Here is a 20952-nt window from a genome sequence, read left to right as displayed (position 1 = left end):
GCTAAAAATGTAGCCAACAATATCTATGGTTAATTCTTGAAAGGAAAACACTACCCCTGTTGGCAGAGAATTGCAAGTCTGGCGCTCAAAGTATAAACAGATCAAAACGTAGGACTGGGCCGAGAACACAATTTGCTTGACAATACATTGATCTACAAATTATTGCCAATAAACGATAATATTGCCAAAGTTATTTTAAAACTAAATTAACCACTGATAAAATAATAATACATACCATATTTATTTAGCCTTGGGGCGCACCGGTTTTGAAGGAGCACTGCTGATGAGCGAGTCTATTCAGGTCTACATTCATACAAAAGGTGCACCGGATTAAAAGGCGCATAAATGGGTCATATTATGATTTTTGTTTTACATTTAAAACACTTTCTTGTGGTTTACATCTGTGTTTCTTAAAAATGGGCCACGAGTGCACCCAAGAGGGCCACCAAAAACATATGTTTCTCAGCTGTGGTCTGTATGGGCCACAGAGGTACTCAGTTGGCAATAATGACAATATCAAACAAACAGAAGAAGTCTGGAGCTAAAGTCACAGAGCGTTTTCTTAAGCGCAGAAATTATGACTAACGTAGTGAACCTATATTTTCATTTGCACTTTAATTGTATTGACAGTTTAGTTAATGTGTAATAATTTCATGTCAAGTCATCATTAAATGGCCCTGATATGTCAAAAGGCAATAATAAATCATGTTCTTTTCGAATACCTCTATAATTGATAACAGTAGTACAGCTGTGATATGCTCATTTCAAAAATAGATTTACAGCCCCGGAATCTTATTGTTTTCATTTCGATGTCCCGCCATTCACCGTTTGACCAATTAGAAAGTCTGTGAGTGTGTTACATCTAGGGCTGCAACAACTAATCGATTAAATAGATTATAAAAATAGTTGGCGATTAATTTAGTCATCGATTCGTTGGATCTATGCTATGCGCAGAGGCAATTTTTTTTTATTTTATCATAATTTTTATTTTTTTATAAACTTTTATTTATAAACTGCAACATGTACAAACAGCTGAGAAACAATCAAAATAAGTATGGTGCCAGTATGCTGTTTTTTTTCAATAAAATACTGGAAAGAATAGAAATGTAGTTTGTCTCGTTTATCCGATTATTAATTGAAGTAATAATCGACAGATTAATCGCTGAACAAATTAATCGTTAGTTGCAGCCCTAGTTACATCCAGGTTTCCAGTTACGCACCACCCGCTTCGTCTGGCTACTGCCACTGGGAAAGTTACTAAACATGTCAGACCTTAGTAAATCTAAAAGGCGTCGTTACGATTCTCAACTAATTCATGACAAAGCTAGGAACAAAACGAGGATTTGTATCGGGGATGCCTTTGAAAGATGGAGACGAATGAAGGCGGAGAAGATATTTTCACCTGACGCCAAACTTAGTAATTTGTTGCTCGATAGGTAAGTCAGGCATTTACGTTTTCTTATTACTTGTAATAAATGGAAATGGACATTTCGTACGTAAACTATATTGTCCAGTACAGTCTATGAACTTGTCTAACAAAGCTAGTATGTTCGTGCAACGAATGCTTAGCATGCTAGCCTGGTCAATGACACATCGACATACAGGCTAACAGGGGAAATATATGCCCGTTAGCCTGTATGTTGATATTCGATGTATGTCGGGTATTTGAACTGACAGGGCAAAATATATTTTTGACAAATAAAACCTATGTGGATATAGGTAGTGTCAGTGCCTATTTTGTTCTCAATATGCTGATACGCTGAGGAAATGGGTTCCAACATTAGCATGGCTGTCATCATTGCAATGTGAAGCGTATGGAGACAGCCAAATCACATGATAAAAGAACACCTCATTTGTGTAACCTATAGGCATACCTTGGTAAAATGTCTCCTCTCTAGTTTTGGGCGTACATTGGGCTGCTAAGCATGCTCTACTTATTTTCCCCACCATTGCTAGCATTGGTTGTAGTTTGTTTTAGTCGTTTTCTGATAGTACTGACAATAACCATATGATTGCCATTTGTTATGATATTGTACGCAGGCATGACGTATTTCTTCTTGAAAATAGCCTAATTTCTGTGTAAAATGTGTTGGTTAGAGACTTGTTATTGACAAATAGCTTGTCTATTCAGCTATTATGGTCCCAGCACCTCAACCCCTCGTAAGACGCAGTGGAAGTTTGAAGTTGCTTGGAGTAGCCCAGTCGATCGAGCTGGATTTGGCTGCGTATCTGGCAACCTCAGTCAGGGAGAGGACTACAGAATTTTGACCGTGATTGCAGTACCATATCTGGCCACATTATAATATATGGCTCCCTTAAGAAACATTCATTATTAATTTATTTTAGCACAACTAATGTAAATGTATTTTTTGTTACTTGTGCAGTATATTTGGTAAATACTTATTTTTCTAATCAACCTGGCCTAAGCCTAAGTTTTTTGTGTTAAATAAACAATAATAATTGTGATTAACACACTCTTTCATATCATTTGACACGGTTGTAAATTGTAAGATATAATTCAATAATTATTGAATATGATTAAAATCAAGAGTAAGATTACTAATTCAGTGTTAATATTTAAGTAGGGCCTGGGACTCTCTGTAGTGAAAAAGTTACGCCCCAAGGTCAGAAAGGTTAGGAACCCCTGGTATACATAACAAGTAATGGTCAAAATGTTGCAAAGATTATGTTTTACAAACCATTATCAAGCCACTTTCTGACTGTCTCTACATTCGACTGTGTGTTCTCCCTGTCATTTTTGTTGTACCGGTAGTTTTTAGCGCTTTGCGGTCATTTTAATTTAATACGGTAATACTGACTGCACATGGCGGTTATCGAGGCTGGGAAACTTATCCAGTTAATTTTCATTTATTGTTCGGTTAATTGACTTATCGAATATTGGCTCTGGTCTACCAAAACGCTATCAAAAGGGCAAGTGTAGGGACGTTGTCGTAGCATAATTAAATCTTTATGTGGTGAAGAGTAAAAGAACAAAAACGGTGTGGGAAATCGGTCAGCCAGCTCACCATTTGATCAGCAAGCAGAAGGACTGTCTTGAGGCTAAACTTGCGAGAGCAAAAGTTGAAGAGATCCTCCAGGCTGGGTCCCAACAGTTCCATCACCATTACATTGTAGTCACCTTCTGCACCACACCATTTTATTGTTGGAATTCCAACTACAAGAAAAGGAAAACAATACTTTCATTAAGATTACAGGAATTACAGAACAAAAAAAGGGGTGGAAATGTTGGAGCTCAGCGGTTTTGATACTCTTCCTGTGTTTAATCTGTCTTTAGCTTGAGACATTGAGCTGGTCTTAAATTGATGCCTAATAACCTACTTATTAGGGGTAACGGGCAAAAATCAGTTCACATTCAAATTGAGATGATTTTTCTTTACGATTCTGACTTGATTCACAATGTATAAGAATCCTCTCAAAAGACGGTTAGGCCATCTCCAGGCTTACATTAGCAGCCAAGAAGAGCATTTGTAATCTGTGACATGTTTTGAAAACATTTTATTCAAATGTATTTACAGTACCAAAAAAAAATTGCGAGAATCTGTTTGAATCGAGAATCGATTCTGACTTGAATAGTCAACCCAAGAATCAGATCGTAAGTTGTCATTAGATTCACATCACTACTATTTATAACATTTTTGATTTACAAATGAACTATATTAAAAATAGTGTTACTGTATAAAATGTAGTGTTTGTAATCCAATATATCCAGTGAGCAAGAATTTTCAGCGAGGGTCAGGTGGCAGAGCCAAATTGCAGACCCATTTTTATCGCAATTGAGTGTATTAACAGCAACGTAAAATGTAGGCCCCCCCCTAATATAATGGCAGTATAAACATGATATTGTGGCATTTAAACAATCGGTTTTGCCATACTTATAAAGTAATTGGACATCCCTGGAGTATTTTCTGCCTGGAATTTATGTCTACTTACTTGCCTACAACTAAGTGGTATTCTGTCTCTTACTTCGCCATCCTTTAAAAGTAGTGTTTCAAAACTCCAGAAAAAGCCAAGGACAAAAAGCACACAGTTAAAACAAATTAAAAAAAAGATGGCATACGTATCATAAAAATGTTGGCTCAACTGAAGTGGTATATATATTGCACGCACGCACACGTGTCAAGAGAAGGGATTTGGTGACTGGACGGGCATTAAGTTTTATATTTTTGGTTGGCAGCTTATCTCAAACTTCTGATCACCAGACTAATGAAACATATTTATGGTATCAGAAATTTCAAGTCTTAAATTTAAAAACATGAGAAGTCAGTGGAAAACTAACAACATGGAGCCATTAAAGAGTTGGGGGTAGAAGAAAATAGGTGAGGGGAAATGAAAACAATATGTCACCTCCGCCTTGCATCATCTTGTAGATCTTGCTCTCGATGTGGAGCTGGGGATGCTTGGTCTTCACACATTCCAACTTAATCGCAACCTCTTCCCCCACAGAAATATCTGTGCCTAGAAATAGACAAACATTGGCATAAATGGTGAACTTAAAAAATGTTTCACCTCCCACCAAAAGCACACAAAATGAGGGTATATCAAAACACTTCCATGTAATTAATATCAAAAGGTATACAAATAATTGACTTATTTAAGTAGCCTAAAATTTAATTGAAGAAAGACATAGTATCTTGTGTAAATCTGTTCACGAGATACACAGCTATCATTGTATATTAGGGATGTAACGATAAACAGTATTAATGATAACCGCGGTAAAACTCTGACAGCTAGTCTTACCGGTTTAAATTCTGACAGCTAGTCTTACCGACTAGCTTAAATTAAAATGATTGAAAAACCACGATTGATAACTGCACTTTAAAAATTCACTGACTGCGAAAAAAGTGGCATTAATATCTTTCCCGATTTAGAAACGGCATATCCCAATCTAAACTTTATAAATAAACACATTGCAACTAAGGCCATGTCCACACGAACAGGCATACTTAATATACACATACTTAGGCCTCTTGTCCACACGCGAATGCATACTTTTGTCCTTAAAAACGCAGGGTTTTGCAAATGCTGGCCAAAGTGTAGAGTTCCAAAGCTCTACGCTCAGCCAGCGTATGTGTGTAGACGGCACAAACGGAGACTAGTACTCCTCTGATGACGTCACGGTTGTGCGCTGTCATTACCAAAGCTCAACAACACTGCCTTGTTGCCTTTAAACACACGTTACGTAGACTTGCCGTATGTTTGAACGTAAACATTCTGCTACTTTAACTCTACATTAACAAAAAAGACGCATCAAAATGGGCTTTGTGACACTCCCGCCAGCGACAATGACAGCTGTTTTGGAGACGATTTGCTGTCACACCTCCACCTGATTGAACAACTTTAACAAGCAATACTTTTTGCTTTGTGTCATAAGAAAGTTTCAACATTATCTCATGTTTTTAATCCTTGACTAACGACAGATCATGAAGTTAACTTACGTGTATTACATCCATTTGTGTAGATGGAGCCGGAACGACTGCGCATGCGCGTAAAAAGACAAAGCGCAACTAAAAAAAACATGATGTAGCTTCCTTCATGTTGGTTTGTACTGATGTTAAAGGCAATACACACTTTATTGCACATGTACTATATCACTATATCGATGATTAGATTTCCTTAGCTTGTTAGTGCGTGCTGATTTTAGAAATAATGTACACTTCACTCCACATGTAATATATCACCATGTTGCTGATTAAACATGTTGTAATTCCATTAGTGTTGGGTTTCAGCAGCACAGGCTAAAAAAAGATTTATAATGTTCCCAGGTCTCTGTGTAAGTGCAGGCTGGCTTCAAATACAATGTACATGTCACTGTATGTCTGGTATATCAAAATAAACATTATACTAACAGGTGTAATGCCACCAAGTCAGCAGTTGCTGCTTTTACAGGCTTCTGATTGGATGAAATGTGCATGACAGCAGGTGTATGCTTTTGTAGACATACAGTTTTGAAACTACACTTGTGTTGATGGAGATCGTTTTAACCTTGGATATGCGTTTTTGAAACTCTCCTTGTTTGTGTGGACATGGCCTTAGAACAAAGTGATTGTTCTATACTCAGAGGTAGGGATGGGAATCGAAATGTATAAATTCCTTGGTATCGTATGCCTTTTATTCAAACGGTTCTCTTATCAAATCCTTCCGGGTGGGGATGAATCTTTATGTGACGTGCGTAGTCACGTCAGCTCTCAAAATGGCGGAGCACGGCGCAACAACTGCTCTAAAGTTGACTACATTTTGCAGAAAAAGATTGCAACAGCGCTGCTTATAATAATTATAGTTCATCAAGAGGAGGACATACGTGCAATATGCTTAAACATCTGAACACAGCTTGCAATAATTATAAATGAAAGTCGCGTTTTTATCCACTCCTATTTCATCCCAGCAGCAGTAACGTCACCTGAATACAACAGGTACTAACTCACACCTTCTATCATGTCACAGCCATTATTTGTTAAATTTAAATTAATGCCTTCCCATTTAGATGAGCATGACGAGAAACACATTCTGACTGGCTTTGAGGTGGGAAGCCCCAGTTCACGTGTGCCGCTAGATGAATGTCACCGAGCAGCGACTAAGTTTGTGGTCAAAAGTTTGCATTTTCGGTAGGTGAATGTTCAATTGTAGTGAGAGAAAAGTTGCACGTTTTCCTGCGACTAGATTTTCTCTCTCATATTATACATTCGAAACCCATAAAATTTGAATTTGGTGTAAAAGTCCATTCATGTCAGCAATTAACTTCAAATGTGAAATTAATTTGTGATATTAACTCATTACATGCAAAGTGAGATATGCCAAGCCTTTAGTTGTTATAATTCTGATCATTGTGGCTTACAGTTTTTGAAACCATACATTTTCTGAGATTTTCAATTCAAAGTTTGCCCTAATCATCAAAATCATAACCAATGAATTGAGTTGAGTTGAGTTTGAGTTTATTTCGAACATGCAAGCATACACACATGATACATCACAATTTCCAGTTTCACTTTTCAACATGTTCGAAAAGGAGTAGGAAGAAGCAGAGCTTATTTAATCCTACCCCTTTTCTTTTACATAACAGTTGCTAAAACTTTTGTTCACTTCCTGTTCTCAATTTATTCACAATATACTCCATAAGTAATCACAATAAAAATAAACAAATAAATAATAATTGGTGGAGTAAGTCATATTACATATAATGAGATAAGTAAGATTATTTTGAGAATGAAAGAATGGATTGAAGGCTTGACATATATCACTTTGCATGTGATAAGTTAATATCACATAATATTAAATGTTACATTCTTGCGTTCTTTTCACATGATTAAATTCTACAGATTAATATTAATTTCTGATATATTTTTTTCCTTTTATGCCACATATGTGTTTCTTGAGGCCTCACTGTAGGCTTTGTAAAGTCATGTTACCTCTAAACTTAACATAATTGATGCTAATGCACCCTTTTTCCCCTTTTCGTCCCCAAATAAAAATCGATAAATAGAACTGTAAAGGAACCGAATCGTTATGCAGAATCGAAAGTGGAATCGGAACCGGAAAGATCTTATCAATTCCTATTCCTACTTAGAGGAATACAAGACAGAGATGTTTTTACGGTGTGTTCAAGTAATGCTGAACAGAGTAGGACACCACAACGCCTGCAAAAAATAATGATAGATTTGTATTTGTAATGCACTTTTAATTTAAATACATCTTAAAGTTATATGGTACAAACCAATATTTAAATCAATAAAAGCTTAGCCATTAAAACAGATACAATACTAAAACTAAAACACTATCAGTGAAGCCTAAGAAACACAAAAACATGAAAAATAGTTGTCGATAAGTGTGTCTATTTTACTTGTTTTATTATTAATAACTTGGTCAAAAGATTTCGGTGTGTGTGTAAGTACTTTTTAAGCACATTAAACAATACTGCAATAATGATTATAACTACAGATGTCCGATAATATCGGCCTGCCGATATTATCGGCCGATATATGCGTTAAAATGTAATATTGGAAATTATCGGTATCGTTTTTTTTTATTATCGGTATCGTTTTTTTTTTTTTTAAATTATTAAATCAACATAAAAAACACAAGATACACTTACAATTAGTGCACCAACCCAAAAAACCTCCCTCCCCCATTTACACTCATTCACACAAAAGGGTTGTTTCTTTCTGTTATTAATATTCTGGTTCCTACATTATATATCAATACAGTCTGCAAGGGATACAGTTCGTAAGCACACATGATTGTGCGTGCTGCTGGTCCACTAATAGTACTAACCTTTAACAGTTAATTTTACTAATTTTCATTCATTACTAGTTTCTATGTAACTGTTTTTATATTGTTGTACTTTCTTTTTTATTCAAGAAAATGTTTTTAATTTATTTATCTTATTTTACTAATTTTAAAAAAAAGTACCTTATCTTCACCATACCCGGTTGTCCAAATTAGGCATAATAATGTGTTAATTCCACAACTGCATATATCGGTATCGGTTGATATCGGTATCGGTAATTAAAGAGTTGGACAATATCGGAATATCGGATATCGGCAAAAAGCCATTATCGGACATCCCTAATTATAACCATGATCATTTCGGTCATGATAACGTGATATGCAATTTTCATTATGTTACATCCCCTTTGTATACATTAGGAAAGGGTGACTGGCCTATAGTGGATTATATTTACATTGCACTACCCAAAAAGTGGCCAACTGTTACTTTAGTGTGTTAATTGTTTAGGTAGTAAAATGCATTCCTTTTTTGGTTTTATCGGTACAGAATCTCCAGTTTGGTACAAAAGCGAATCAAGTTTCCACAGCATACACATTGAGTGAGGGATAGGAAGTGCGCCTCGCATTATGCAATGCATCTACTTGGCAAACAAAAACAGTGCAGCCTATCCTTTAACTAGCACAAGTCATGGCTAGCGATAGTGGCGGAGTTTGAAAAACCTTGATTGGGAACACAAGGCCTTCCCGGTGAATTGCATACACAGGGAACCATAGCGTCATTGCGTCTACTGCCTTTATTCTGACCATAAAACCCAACAAATAACCATTCAAAAAGCGCCAACAATGCTCAATTTACATTTTGTAACCTTAATAATAACCATGTATTGGTGATATTGTTATTATAAGCGCTAACGTTAAGGACCTACCTTAACGGCACATTGCTCAGAAAGAGGTAACTTCCTTATGCTGCTGTACTGACATCATGAGCTGGTGAGCTGCTTTGTCACCTCAGAGCTTGTGAAAGTTAATTCGAGATTATAAATCATATCTCTCATCTGGATAGCAAAATTATGTGGACACAAACTGAGGAGTTATAATGATAAATGGGTTATACTTGTATAGCGCTTTTCTACCTTCAAGGTACTCAAAGCGCTTTGACAGTATTTCCACATTCACACACACATTCACACACTGATGGCGGGAGCTGCCATGCAAGGCGCTAACCAGCAGCCATCAGAGGCAAAGGGTGAAGTGTCTTGCCCAAGGACACAACGGACGTGACTAGGAAGGTAGAAGGTGGGAATTGAACCCCAGTAACCAGCAACACTCCGATTGCTGGCACAGCCACTCTACCAACTTCGCCACGCCATCCCTACTTTGACGACCAACTTAAACCCGGAAATGGCAAAAAAGATCCGAAAAGATGCCCTTTTTTCTTAGCGTGGATTATGAGTCATTTTTCATCCAAATAGGAATATATCAACATCCCAACAGTCAGCAATCCAGTCAGAACAGACATTGTACAGTAAGTGATGTATAATTATGTTTGTAGGCTCTCATGAAATCTGCAGTGAATTGTTACCAGTGATGTTATTGAAGGAAATAAACAAACGTGATACGTTTTTGAAATTAGTAGACCTTAATGGAAGTGTTTGGTTGTTTTTTTAAGGGCTTTATTATAGGTAGAATAAAGCGACTCCTTTAGGCTCCATTGTAAGCGGACTTTTGCTTGCATTTATTTACTAGTTAGAGTGCATAAAAAAAGAAAACCATAGGTGAGCTTGTCTTGCATAAGCAGGGTTTCCTCTTTGATGTATTGTGGCGGTGCGTTACGGCAACATATTAGCCGCCGACACCTTAAAATTAGGGTTTTTTTTAAACGTGAAAATAAAATAAAGTAATATAATGTATTGTAGCGTCTAGAAGAAGACATACAAAGTCTGACACTCTTTTTAAGCTTTTATTGCCAATAGTATGCGAACAACGGGCCCAATTCCAACAAGTTTTTTTTTTCTGCGCACACACGTCTTGGAAACCGGATGTTGTGAACCTGTAAGCCATACACACGACAGATGCAGCATGTACGGATTGTGGATGTACTTTAATGTATTTGGAATATACCCACGGACAGCAATCTACAAAATTTAAGATGGCAGTGGTGACTTTTAAGGTGAGAAACGCTCGCATTAGCGCGAAGCAAGTGTGACGACGTCAGGTTCTCTGCAGCTCGTTTTTCGTCGCAGACATGGGGAGACAGAAGTAAAGAGTCTCTAAACACAAGTACAGTTTTTAATAACACCAGACATAGATGCTAAATTTGTTTTTAGTCGTTTTCAATTAACCAAGACCGGTCCAAAAAAACAGTGACTATAAGGATTGGAGAAATATCTAGATAAAAAATAAAACTTCTCAACAAAGTACATTGTATAATAAACAGCAACAATTGAAAAATAAAGCAACACGATATTTTGTAAGAAAAAATTGGTTAAAACTATAAGAACAGATAGTGTGATGACTTCCTATTGACCACGCCCGCACCGCCACAGGTATCTTGGCAATCTCGGGGAAAACCTAATTAGGATTGTGAGTACACTGCTTAGGTTACCCATGTACTGAATTCCAATTTAATTGGTACATACAGTAAAGGAACAAAAGTTTGGACACACCTTCTCATTCAATGCGTTTTCTATATTTTGATGACTATTTACATTGTAGATTGTTACTGAAGGCATCAAAACTATGAATGAACACATGTGGAGTTATGTACTTAACAAAAAAAGGTGAAAAATCGGAAACGTTTTATATTCTAGTTTCTTCAAAATAGTTACCCTTTGTTCTGATTACTGCCTTGCACACTCTTGGCATTCTCTTAATGAGCTTCAAGAGGTAGTCGCCTGAAATGGTTTTCACTTCACAGGTGTCATAGTTTTGAAGCCTTCAGTGACAATCTACAAGGTAAATAGTCATGAAAATAAAGAAAACGCATTGAAATGAGAAGGTTTGTCCAAACTTTTGGCCTGTACTGTATCTAAAGACACTTTCTGAAAAGTGGATTGTTTTATTTCTCCCTACAAACAAATTATTTGATGAAATAATTAATAAGCTAAATTGAAGTAGTCTTCAAAGGGGCCTTTTAATGTGTAAAACATACAACAGTCAGCCCTCTGGGACCGCCGCCACCCCAAAAGGGACAAGCGGTAGAAAATGGATGGATGGATGATGACTAAACCATTCAAACCTGACATCTGCAGTACACATAAACCTACAATATGTTAATATTTAGCGCAGAGTTTCTTAACCATAGGGCAGGGGCCTGTTGATGGGCCGCCAAAAAATACCTGTTTCTAAGATGTGGTTCGTATGGGTGTACTCAGTTGCAATTCACTTTTCCACCACTTGTGGAAGTATTGACAATCTCAAACAAACAGAAGAAGTCTATAGCTCAATTACAAAGAACTTTAATAAGCGCAAAAAATATGACTTAAATGGCGGAGCTGTATTTTCATTTGAACTTCAATTGTATTGACAATTTAGTTAAGAAACATAGTTAATGTTATTTATTAATTTAGGTTATCTTTTTAGCACAACAGTTTTATGCACATTTATTTTTCATCTGTTATTTATTCATCCCTTCTTATGCAGTATATTTGATTCATGATTTGTTCCTAAATCAGCCTGACCTAAGCCTAAAGTTTGTGTTAAATAGATACTAATCTTTGTGATTAACACATGGTTTATTATCATTTGGCAAGGTTATTAACCAGGTCAAGTGTAAGTCAGTTAGATATAATTATTGAATACAATTAAAATCAAGAGTAAAATGATTAATTCAGTGTTAATAATTGAGTAGGTCAAAGAGGTTTAGAAGCCCTGCTCTGGTGCATTGTCATGTCATCATTTACACCCAATAACGGCTCACGATGAGGGAACAAAAGCAGTTGACTAAAGAGAAATGCTACTCATCAGCTGATCACGTCGAAGATAAACAATGATTAGATGTACTTTATGACAAATGTGCGATATCTATATATTCAACGGAGGCATCTGAGGCAAATGACATGGTGAATTATCATTGCCAATGAAAACACAATTAACGCTTTCAACGAAATAGTAATACCGAATTACTTACGTCACAAACTGACAAGCCATTTGTGAGCAATGCAACACATTTGTGTAATGATTACAACATTGAGGAACGATAGGTTGATTGAAAGTAGGCCTATTTTACAACAATTGTAACATATGACAACACCACCAAATGGAACTGCTATCATTTCCAGTCGCACATAGCATGAGAAAGACGAGCCTGCGGCCTTGTCGACGGGCTGTATTGTGCAACCGCGGCCAACTGTTTGTCACTCCAAACAACAACCTTTGCGTAATGGCTGTAACCACTGCAACTTGAGGGTGGGTCTTCTTTCAGTTGTACCCGACATAAAAGTGTGCTTACTTAACAATACTGTTAGTTTTGGGCACATATTCAGGCGAAGCTAACGCGATAGCTTCTCTACATCCTCAAGTCCAGTAACGACCACACACACCCCAACTACAAACATACAATATATAACAGAAATAGCATTTGAATTCTTACCTAAATAGATGTCGCCGAACGATCCACTTCCGATTTTTCTGCCGAGTCTGTATCGGTTTCCCACTCTTAGCTCCATTCTGCTGCTGGCTAACGTTTACGCAATTTAATCCTTAATTTATTTTCAACCTTTACGTGTCTTCTATGTCCTCCTTGTCTTTGTGTCCTAAAGTGGTTGTTCACTTGACAACCTCGGGAAAAAAAAAAAAGCTCAATTCTTGTCTCCCCGGATTCGGATTCTTCTGTGCAGTCCAAAATTCACCATCCCTTTTTTCCTTGTCCGAAAATCGGATACCTATAATTTTGGTATCAATCGATAGTGTAAAACACGTAGTTTATGTTCTCTTATGTCGGGGGTTCATTTTGAGAAAAAAACGAGAGGATTGAGACGGATTGACTCCTGTCCTCGTACAACTCCCTTTTAGCGTAAGGCTATTTTTTTCCCCTTCGTTGGGATCATAGAGGTCGGGCTAGCTGGTTGTCACTGACGTCACTTCCCCTAGCAACCACGAGCAGATATGGAAATAAAAACATATGTTTGCGTGCCGAGCTAGTGTTTTCCTGCAAATGGTGTAATTTACAAAATCGGTTACAGTGTAATAGTTTAATTTGTGTCTTTATCAACCATTAAGAACACTATTTGGGGCATTTTATTTTATTTTATGAAGATAAAAACAAAATGTGGAGACCGCAATCGAAATATGATTAAGGCTTATTGGTACCTTAACATAATTATGTTGGCATACAAATTCCCAAAATGATATATCTAGCAGGCCTTCTATGTACAATATAATAGTAAACGCGAGTCCGCCCAAATATGTCGTCACCTCCGCCAGTTGGTATTTTCTGATTGGATGACGGTGCTCCAGCTGCCAAGGTTTTTTTCTCATTGGTTGTCAGGCAGGCCAATCAGAATACGGACAGAGGACGCTCACATGGCCAAGCTGTTGTTGTACAGATTGGATAACCGCCTGGCACGTGTACTCCAATGTTCTTCATGTCGTGTGCATGCTGTGGTCACACCCTGTAGGATTAAAGGTTTAACACAACCTGATCGTGTTCATCTTGGACCAATTACACTCCATAAAGACGTACGTTCATGAGTACACGCTTTATATAACCATCCAAAACGTTATGGACATGTTCTTTGGGAGAAATAAATGAAATACATGTTTTTTATTTATAAACATATAGTATATATATATACATATAGTATATACATATAGTATATATATAGTATATATATACATATAGTAGGGATGCCCTATTGCACGTACTCTGCTGTTTGATAGTCCAGGAAGTCTATTGGAACCCAGACAAAATCAACTTAGGCCAAGCAATAACAACACATTTTAGAATATCCAATTAGTTTACTGTAGGATAGTATAACTATTGGCTTGATGCTAGCGTGACTGGAGTATTATTTTTTAATTTTTCTGTTTTATTAAACCTATATTGGAATTTGCGCCCCTTTGTGTTGTGTGGGTGCACCTGCATCGACTCAAATAATCATTCATCCATCCATCCATCCATTTCCTACCGCTTGTCCCTCTCTGGGTCGCGGAGGAGGAAGGGGGCCGGGGGTGTCTGGAGCCTATCCCAGTTGCGTTTGGGCGGAAGGCGGCGTACACTCTTGGCAAGTCTCAGCCTACCATGAATTGATTAACATGGACCCCGACTTAAACAAGTTGAAAAACTTATTCGGGTGTTACCATTTAGTGGTCAATTGTAGATTGTAGATTTCTTAGATTGTAGATTGTACCAATGATTGTCACACACACACTAGGTGTGGCGAAATTATTCTCTGCATTTGACCCATCACCCTTGATCACCCCCTGGGAGGTGAGGGGAACAGCGGCCGGGAATCATTTTTGGTGATTTAACCCCCAATTCCAACCCTTGATGCTGAGTGCCAAGCAGGGAGGTAATGGGTCCCATTTTTGTAGTCTTTGGTATGACTCGGCCGGGGTTTGAACTCACAACCTACCGATCTCAGGGCGGACACTCTAACCACTGGGTACTGTACTGTGCAATCTACTAATAAAAGTTTCAATCAGTCTCATCGCAGGTTAAATGATGCTGCATACTGTAATATAAACTATGACATTTTTTCACAGCTATAAACAGGTTATTAGGAGCAATATATCGATTATCGCCATACCAAGATATCGTCTTTATTGTGAACTGTTTGGTATCAGCCATAATATGCTCATATTATTTATTTTGGCACAGCCTTTATCCAAACATATATACAAAATAAAACATCCATCCATCCATATTCTACTGCTTGTCCCTTTTTGGGTTGTGTGGGGCTGGAGCCTATCCCAGTTGCATTCGGGCGGGAGGCGGGGTACACTCTTGACAAGTGGCCGCCTCATCGCAGGGCCAACACAGATAGACAGACACACTAGGGACCAACCTGCTCAGTGGCCTTGTGGTTAGTGTCCGCCCTGATATCCGTAGGTTGTGAGTTTAAACCCTGGAGGAGTCATACCAAAGACTATAAAAATGGACCCATAACTTCCCTGCTTGACACTCAGCATCAAGGGTTGGAATTGGGGGTTAAATCACCAAAAATGATTCCTGGGCGCGGCCACTGCTGCTGCTCACTGCTCTCCTCACCTCCCAAATGCAGAGGATAATTTCACCACACATAGTGTGTGTGTGACTATCATTGGTACTTTAACTTTAACTTGATTTAGGTTAATAAATCTCAGGTGCATGTTTTCCCCGTGCAGTCACGGGGAAAACATGCAAACTCCCCACAGAAAGACCCAGAGCCCGGGGATCGAACCTAGAACCTTCTTAATGTGAGACACACGCACTTACCCCTGTACCACCGTGCAGCCCTAGTAGAGGGGAAAAACAAGTTGCCTCTAAATTGGAGCTATTATCATATATAAATGATTTATGACACCAAAAGACTTCCAAAGTTTGCAGATAAATAAATGATCAAAATAGTGTCAATCTAACAGAGATTCCCGAGCCATTTTGAGAGATAATGAGGAAGCCAGTCAGTCACATGATCCGTGGCGCAGAGCTATGAACCAGAGATCCCTTCCCATCAACAACAATGCAAATCAAGCAGATTTAGTGAGAGCCAACAACGATTACTTTGTGACAAATTATGATCCAGGACCTTATATTTTTGAGCCCGAACACGAAAAAGATGAGCAATAAGTTTCAGAAGCCAAGTGCTAAACGGATGTAGCTTTTTTGAAACACTATAGCATGGTAAATGATAAATGGGTTTTACTTGTACAGCACTTTTCTACCTTCAAGGTATTCAAAGCCTATATAAATCAAAGAAAGAGCGCTTTGACACTATTTCCACATTCACCCATTCACACACACATTCACACACGGATGGCAGTAGTTACCATGCAAGGCCCTAACCACGACCCATCAGGAGCAAGGGTGAAGTGTCTTGCTCAAGGACACAACAGACGTGATGAGGTTGGTAGAAGGTGGAGATTGAACCAGGAACCCTCAGGTTGCTGGCACGGCCACTCTCCCAACTGCGCCACGCCGTCCCCGCATCCCCACCATAGCTAGGTGCTAAACATACAAACTAACCATAAAGACAAGTACAATTTTCACTCTCGCTGGGATGCCGACCAACAGGACGCTCACATAATTTTGTTTAGATGAAGATTCAATCACAATCCTCACAAAAGGTTACAAAAAAGTTGCTCCAACTAGTTGTTTTCATCATATTGGGGGATGTCAAAGTCGACCAGCCTGTCGGTCCATGGCCACATTTGTCTACTACAAGGTGAGAGATGCATGAATCAGTGACGTGCTGTCAGGGGAGGCAAGTGAGGCAGTGCCTCACTTTCCACCAGGGGGGTAAAAGGCTTAACCATGAAATCTTCAAAAACGAAGTAATAAAATAAAATAAGTTTTAATATTTCTCTTTTGGTCTATGCTTTCTATGTGATTTTGGTGTGGCTCCTGTATATTTTGATCATTTTCATGGTCAAACTAATGCGGCAGACGAGAACTTAGGCAGACACAGGTTGTGCCTCCACGGCTACACACAAAGTGTATTGAGCGTGTGCGTGCGATGGTGTGCGTGCTCGTTGCCACGGGGAAAAGGCAGGCCATGAGGCAGCAAGTACCTCTGTCTCAAAGTAGGGGGCGATATATCAAAAGTTCATGAACTGCCAACACCGGTTAACCCTTAAGAAGTGGAAGAAGAAAACAACAGACAACAACTGCTACGCTTCCCACAAACTGTGATGCTTTTTCGCCCTAAAAATGGAGGATTGGATTTCTAAAATGAGGAATTTTTCAAGACTGGACTTTCAATCAAAGCAAGAAGTCATTAATACTGGGAGACCAACGCCAGAGCTGCCAGATTTGATTTAAAGGTGCGTGGGCCGAGGACCGAAAATAACACGTTCATTTCAAAAGGATTGGTATACTGGAAAAAAATGACTTTGTGGCCGTGCTACAAAAAACGTCTTTGTTGCTTTCCCTGACTTTTATTCTCAACTAGTGACCGTGTTTGGACCCAAATGGGATATACTGACTTGTCCAGGGTGTACCCTGCCTTCCGCCCGAATGCAGCTGGGATAGGCTCCAGCAGCCCCCGCAACCCAGAGAGGTACAAGCGGTAGAAAATGGATGGATGGGATGGATCTGAAAAACCTGCCAAGAACCCTCGAAAAACATCAATGCTCATCTGCCCACATTCAAGGTCAGATTTCTCTAAAAACATTTAGAATATCACGTATTGATCTGGCTCTAAATGAGACTAAATATCAGCATCCACAATGCCAATGTAAAGGAAAATGGTGGGAAGTAAAAAGACCTGATAAACACCTCTTGCTTTTTGGGGAAAAAGGAGCTTGCATTTCGTGGCAATTATCTCAATTGAGAAAGAGAGACTTTTAAAAAGAAAAAGAGAAAAAGGAGGACTTCTACAACATAGTCATAGAGATCTTCGTCCAGTAGGAAAGGCAAATGGACTTCATTTACAAGTGAAGGTAAGATATACTGTCTAGTGCAGGGGTACCCAAACTACGGCCCGTGGGCCGGATGTGGCCCGCCAGCGTCCAAAATCCGGCCCGCGGGAAGTCCCAAGTAAAAAAAACAACAGATTATTTATTTGTATTAATTATTATTTTTTAAAATCTGTCCTTTGTAATCCATTTTCCATCGCTTGTTACTCTCGGTGTCTCCTAGCCGCTCAGGCATATTATATCGTCTAAAAATGCATTTTCCCATCCATAAAGTGACATCATTGCGCTCGCGCCGCAGTGTGAGGCGAGCACACAGCAAGTGCGCGCTCTTTCAGTCAATCAATAAATGCGCGAGGAATATATATATATATATATATATATATATATATATATATATATATATATATATATATATATATATATATATATATATATATATATATATATATATATATATATATATATATATATATATATATATGCAGCCCAGCCCCCGGCCAAATTGTTTTCAACCCAATGCAGCCCCCAAGTCAAAAAGTTGTCTGCTCTGCAATTGCTGTGTTAATTGTGTGCTAAGTGTGTTGAAATTTTTTATTCTAGCATCATACTGTGTGTTTTTGTGATTTTGAGTTGGTGCCATTGCATAATACTGTCATGTTTGTAAATCTGACTTGCAAGTCAGTGACTTAGCATTATACTGTATGCTTGTAAATCTGACTAGTGGGTCAGTGCATCCCCAACCTCAAACCTCACTGCACGTCACTGGCATGAATTATAATCTAGAATTTACTTTTAGCAAGTTTGAGACAATTAGAAGCAGCCGCCGGCTCAGTGTGTCAACGATAGCAGCGTAAGCTAGCATTAGCATTAGCTCGCTGCTATCAATAGGCTAAAATATGCGGTCTTCGTTGGCGCTTATAATAACAACATCACTAATATTTGGTTTATTTTCAGGTCATTACATGTAAATGGAGTATTGTGGGCATTTTTTTGGAGGCTAATTCATTTTACCTTTTATTTAACTAGGAAAAAATCCCATTGATATTAAAAAACTGTTTTTCAAGGGAGTATTGGCCAAGAGGCTGCAAAGTTACACATACAATTACATTCATATTACACATTAAAATGACAGGATGGACATCAAGTAAAACAGTTACAGATAACTAAGGCTCCTTTAAATGCTCTCAGTTTAGATTGAAAAGCATTTAACGATAAAAATTCAGTCAGCTTCCAGTCTCTTTGTAGCATGTTCCAAGCACATGGAGCTGCATAGACAAAAGCTGTTTTCCCCTCCTCAGTGCGGACAGCGAGCAACAGCTGATCGTTGGATCTCAGTGCATAAGAGTCCCTACTTCTCTGTGTAATTATTGTACAAATGTAATCGGGCAATAGTCCCAGAAGAGCTTTGTAAATAAAAGTGTACCAATGACACTGTCTCCTAGTGGACAGAGAAGGCCATCCCACCTGAGAGTGCAAGTCATAGTGGTGTGTCATGGCTCTACAGTTTGTGATGAACCTCAAGGAAGCATAATAAACAGAGTCGACCATTTGAAGACAGGAGCGAGTAGCATTCATATAAAAAACGTCACCATAATCTAGCACAGATAAAAATGTGGCAGAGACAAGGCGCTTTTTTACACTAAAAGAAAAACATCTCTTATTATGGAAGAAAAATCCCAAATTTAAGTTTTAGTTTCTTCACTAGTTTATCAATAAAATGTTTTAAAGTGAGAGAGTCATCAATTAAAACACCAATCTATTTCTATTCATGCACATGACATTCCCTTCAAGAGTGGACACTACCAGGGGAGTTTGAGGCACCTTCCTGTGTTTGGAAAACAGCACAAGTTTTGTCTTGTCAGCATTGAGAACCAGTTTTAAGTAAATAAGTGAATTCTGCACAGCGACAAAAGCTTTTTGCAGGGAATTAACAGCCTGTTCAACAGATGATCCAGAACAATAAATAATTGTATTGACAGCATAAACATTTATATTAGCATCAGAGAAATGTTGTTCGAGATCATTGATATATAAGATAAATAAGAGGGGCCCCGGAACAGATCCTTGAAGCACCCCTTTTTGAACAGTGACAAATTCCGAACAAAGGCCCTCATATTTTCTAAATAATTTGAAAACCAAGAGACCGTATGTTCCGACAGTCCAATGAGAAACAGCCTGTGTTTTAAAATAGCGTGGTCTACTGTGTCAAACACTTTGCAGAGATCAATAAAAAGTGAGGCACAGTACTGTTTTTTATCAAGCGCTACAATACTGTCATTTAATAATAATGGCTTAGATTTATATGGCGCTTTTCTAGATACTCAAAGCACTTCACAGAGAAGTGAGAACCCATCATTCATTCTAAGGCTGAAACGACGTAGTCGACGTCATCGACGTCATCGACGTCATCGGTTACGTAAATACGTCAACGCCGTTTTTGTGCGTCGACGCGTCGCATATTTACGTCACACTACCGTCATGGCGGACCGCAAAGCAGACTGTGCGAGCGAGGGGGAAAAATCACGCCAAAAGTCGTCAAAAGTGTGGGAGTATTTCAATACACGGCCTAATAATGTTGTTGTATGCACACTGTGTCGAGCGGAAATGGCCTATCATAGCAGCACAACGGCTATGAACGAACATTTGAAAAGAAAACCATCAACTAGTCAATCGTCCGCGTGAGCATACGTTGTCATCATTACACAAAAACATGCATGTGTCATTTGTATCTGCTAGGGGTGTAACGGTACGTGTTTTGTAATGAACCGTTTCGGTACGGGGCTTTCGGTTCAGTACGGGGGTGTACCGAACGAGTTTCTAAGCTAAAGCTAAAGTCTTAACAAGCTGCTTTGCTCCTTCTGCCTCTGTCTCAGCACGCAGCATTGTCCCACCCGCACAACCATCTGATTGGTACACACAAAGCATTATCAGCCAATCAGCAGTGCGTATTCAAAACGTTACCAGCCAATCAGCAGTGCGTATTCAGAGCGCATGTAGTCAGCGCTTCAGCGTCGAGCAGATAGGTGTTTAGCAGGTGAGCATCAGGCAGTGGACTCTCCCCAAATGATAATAAACACCTCCCAGTCAACTACTAGTAACATCACTATGAGCCCGATGACCTTATAGAAACTTAAACTGCAGCTCAGCTCACTCGCA

The 20952-nt window shown here is 38.6% G+C and overlaps 1 protein-coding gene across 2 annotated transcripts in view; it reads right to left on the bottom strand.

Moving 5' to 3' along the window:
* Window positions 1-13313, bottom strand: part of csnk1db (casein kinase 1, delta b) — a 31916-nt gene extending 18603 nt beyond the window's left edge. For both annotated transcript variants that reach the window (XM_062056436.1, XM_062056435.1), the window contains exons 1-3: window positions 12833-13313; window positions 4366-4476; window positions 3027-3175 (exon numbers count right to left, since the gene is read on the bottom strand). In XM_062056436.1, coding sequence (XP_061912420.1) covers window positions 3027-3175; window positions 4366-4476; window positions 12833-12908 — 336 coding nt within the window. In that variant the 5' untranslated portion in view covers window positions 12909-13313. The remainder of the gene's footprint in view (window positions 1-3026; window positions 3176-4365; window positions 4477-12832) is intronic.
* Window positions 13314-20952: the final 7639 nt, after the last annotated feature.

Source organism: Entelurus aequoreus, linkage group LG08 (genome assembly GCF_033978785.1).
Source record: "Entelurus aequoreus isolate RoL-2023_Sb linkage group LG08, RoL_Eaeq_v1.1, whole genome shotgun sequence".
Lineage (NCBI taxonomy): Eukaryota > Metazoa > Chordata > Actinopteri > Syngnathiformes > Syngnathidae > Entelurus > Entelurus aequoreus.
Note: the sequence above shows the minus strand (reverse complement) of the source record. Positions and strands in the feature narration are given on the sequence as shown.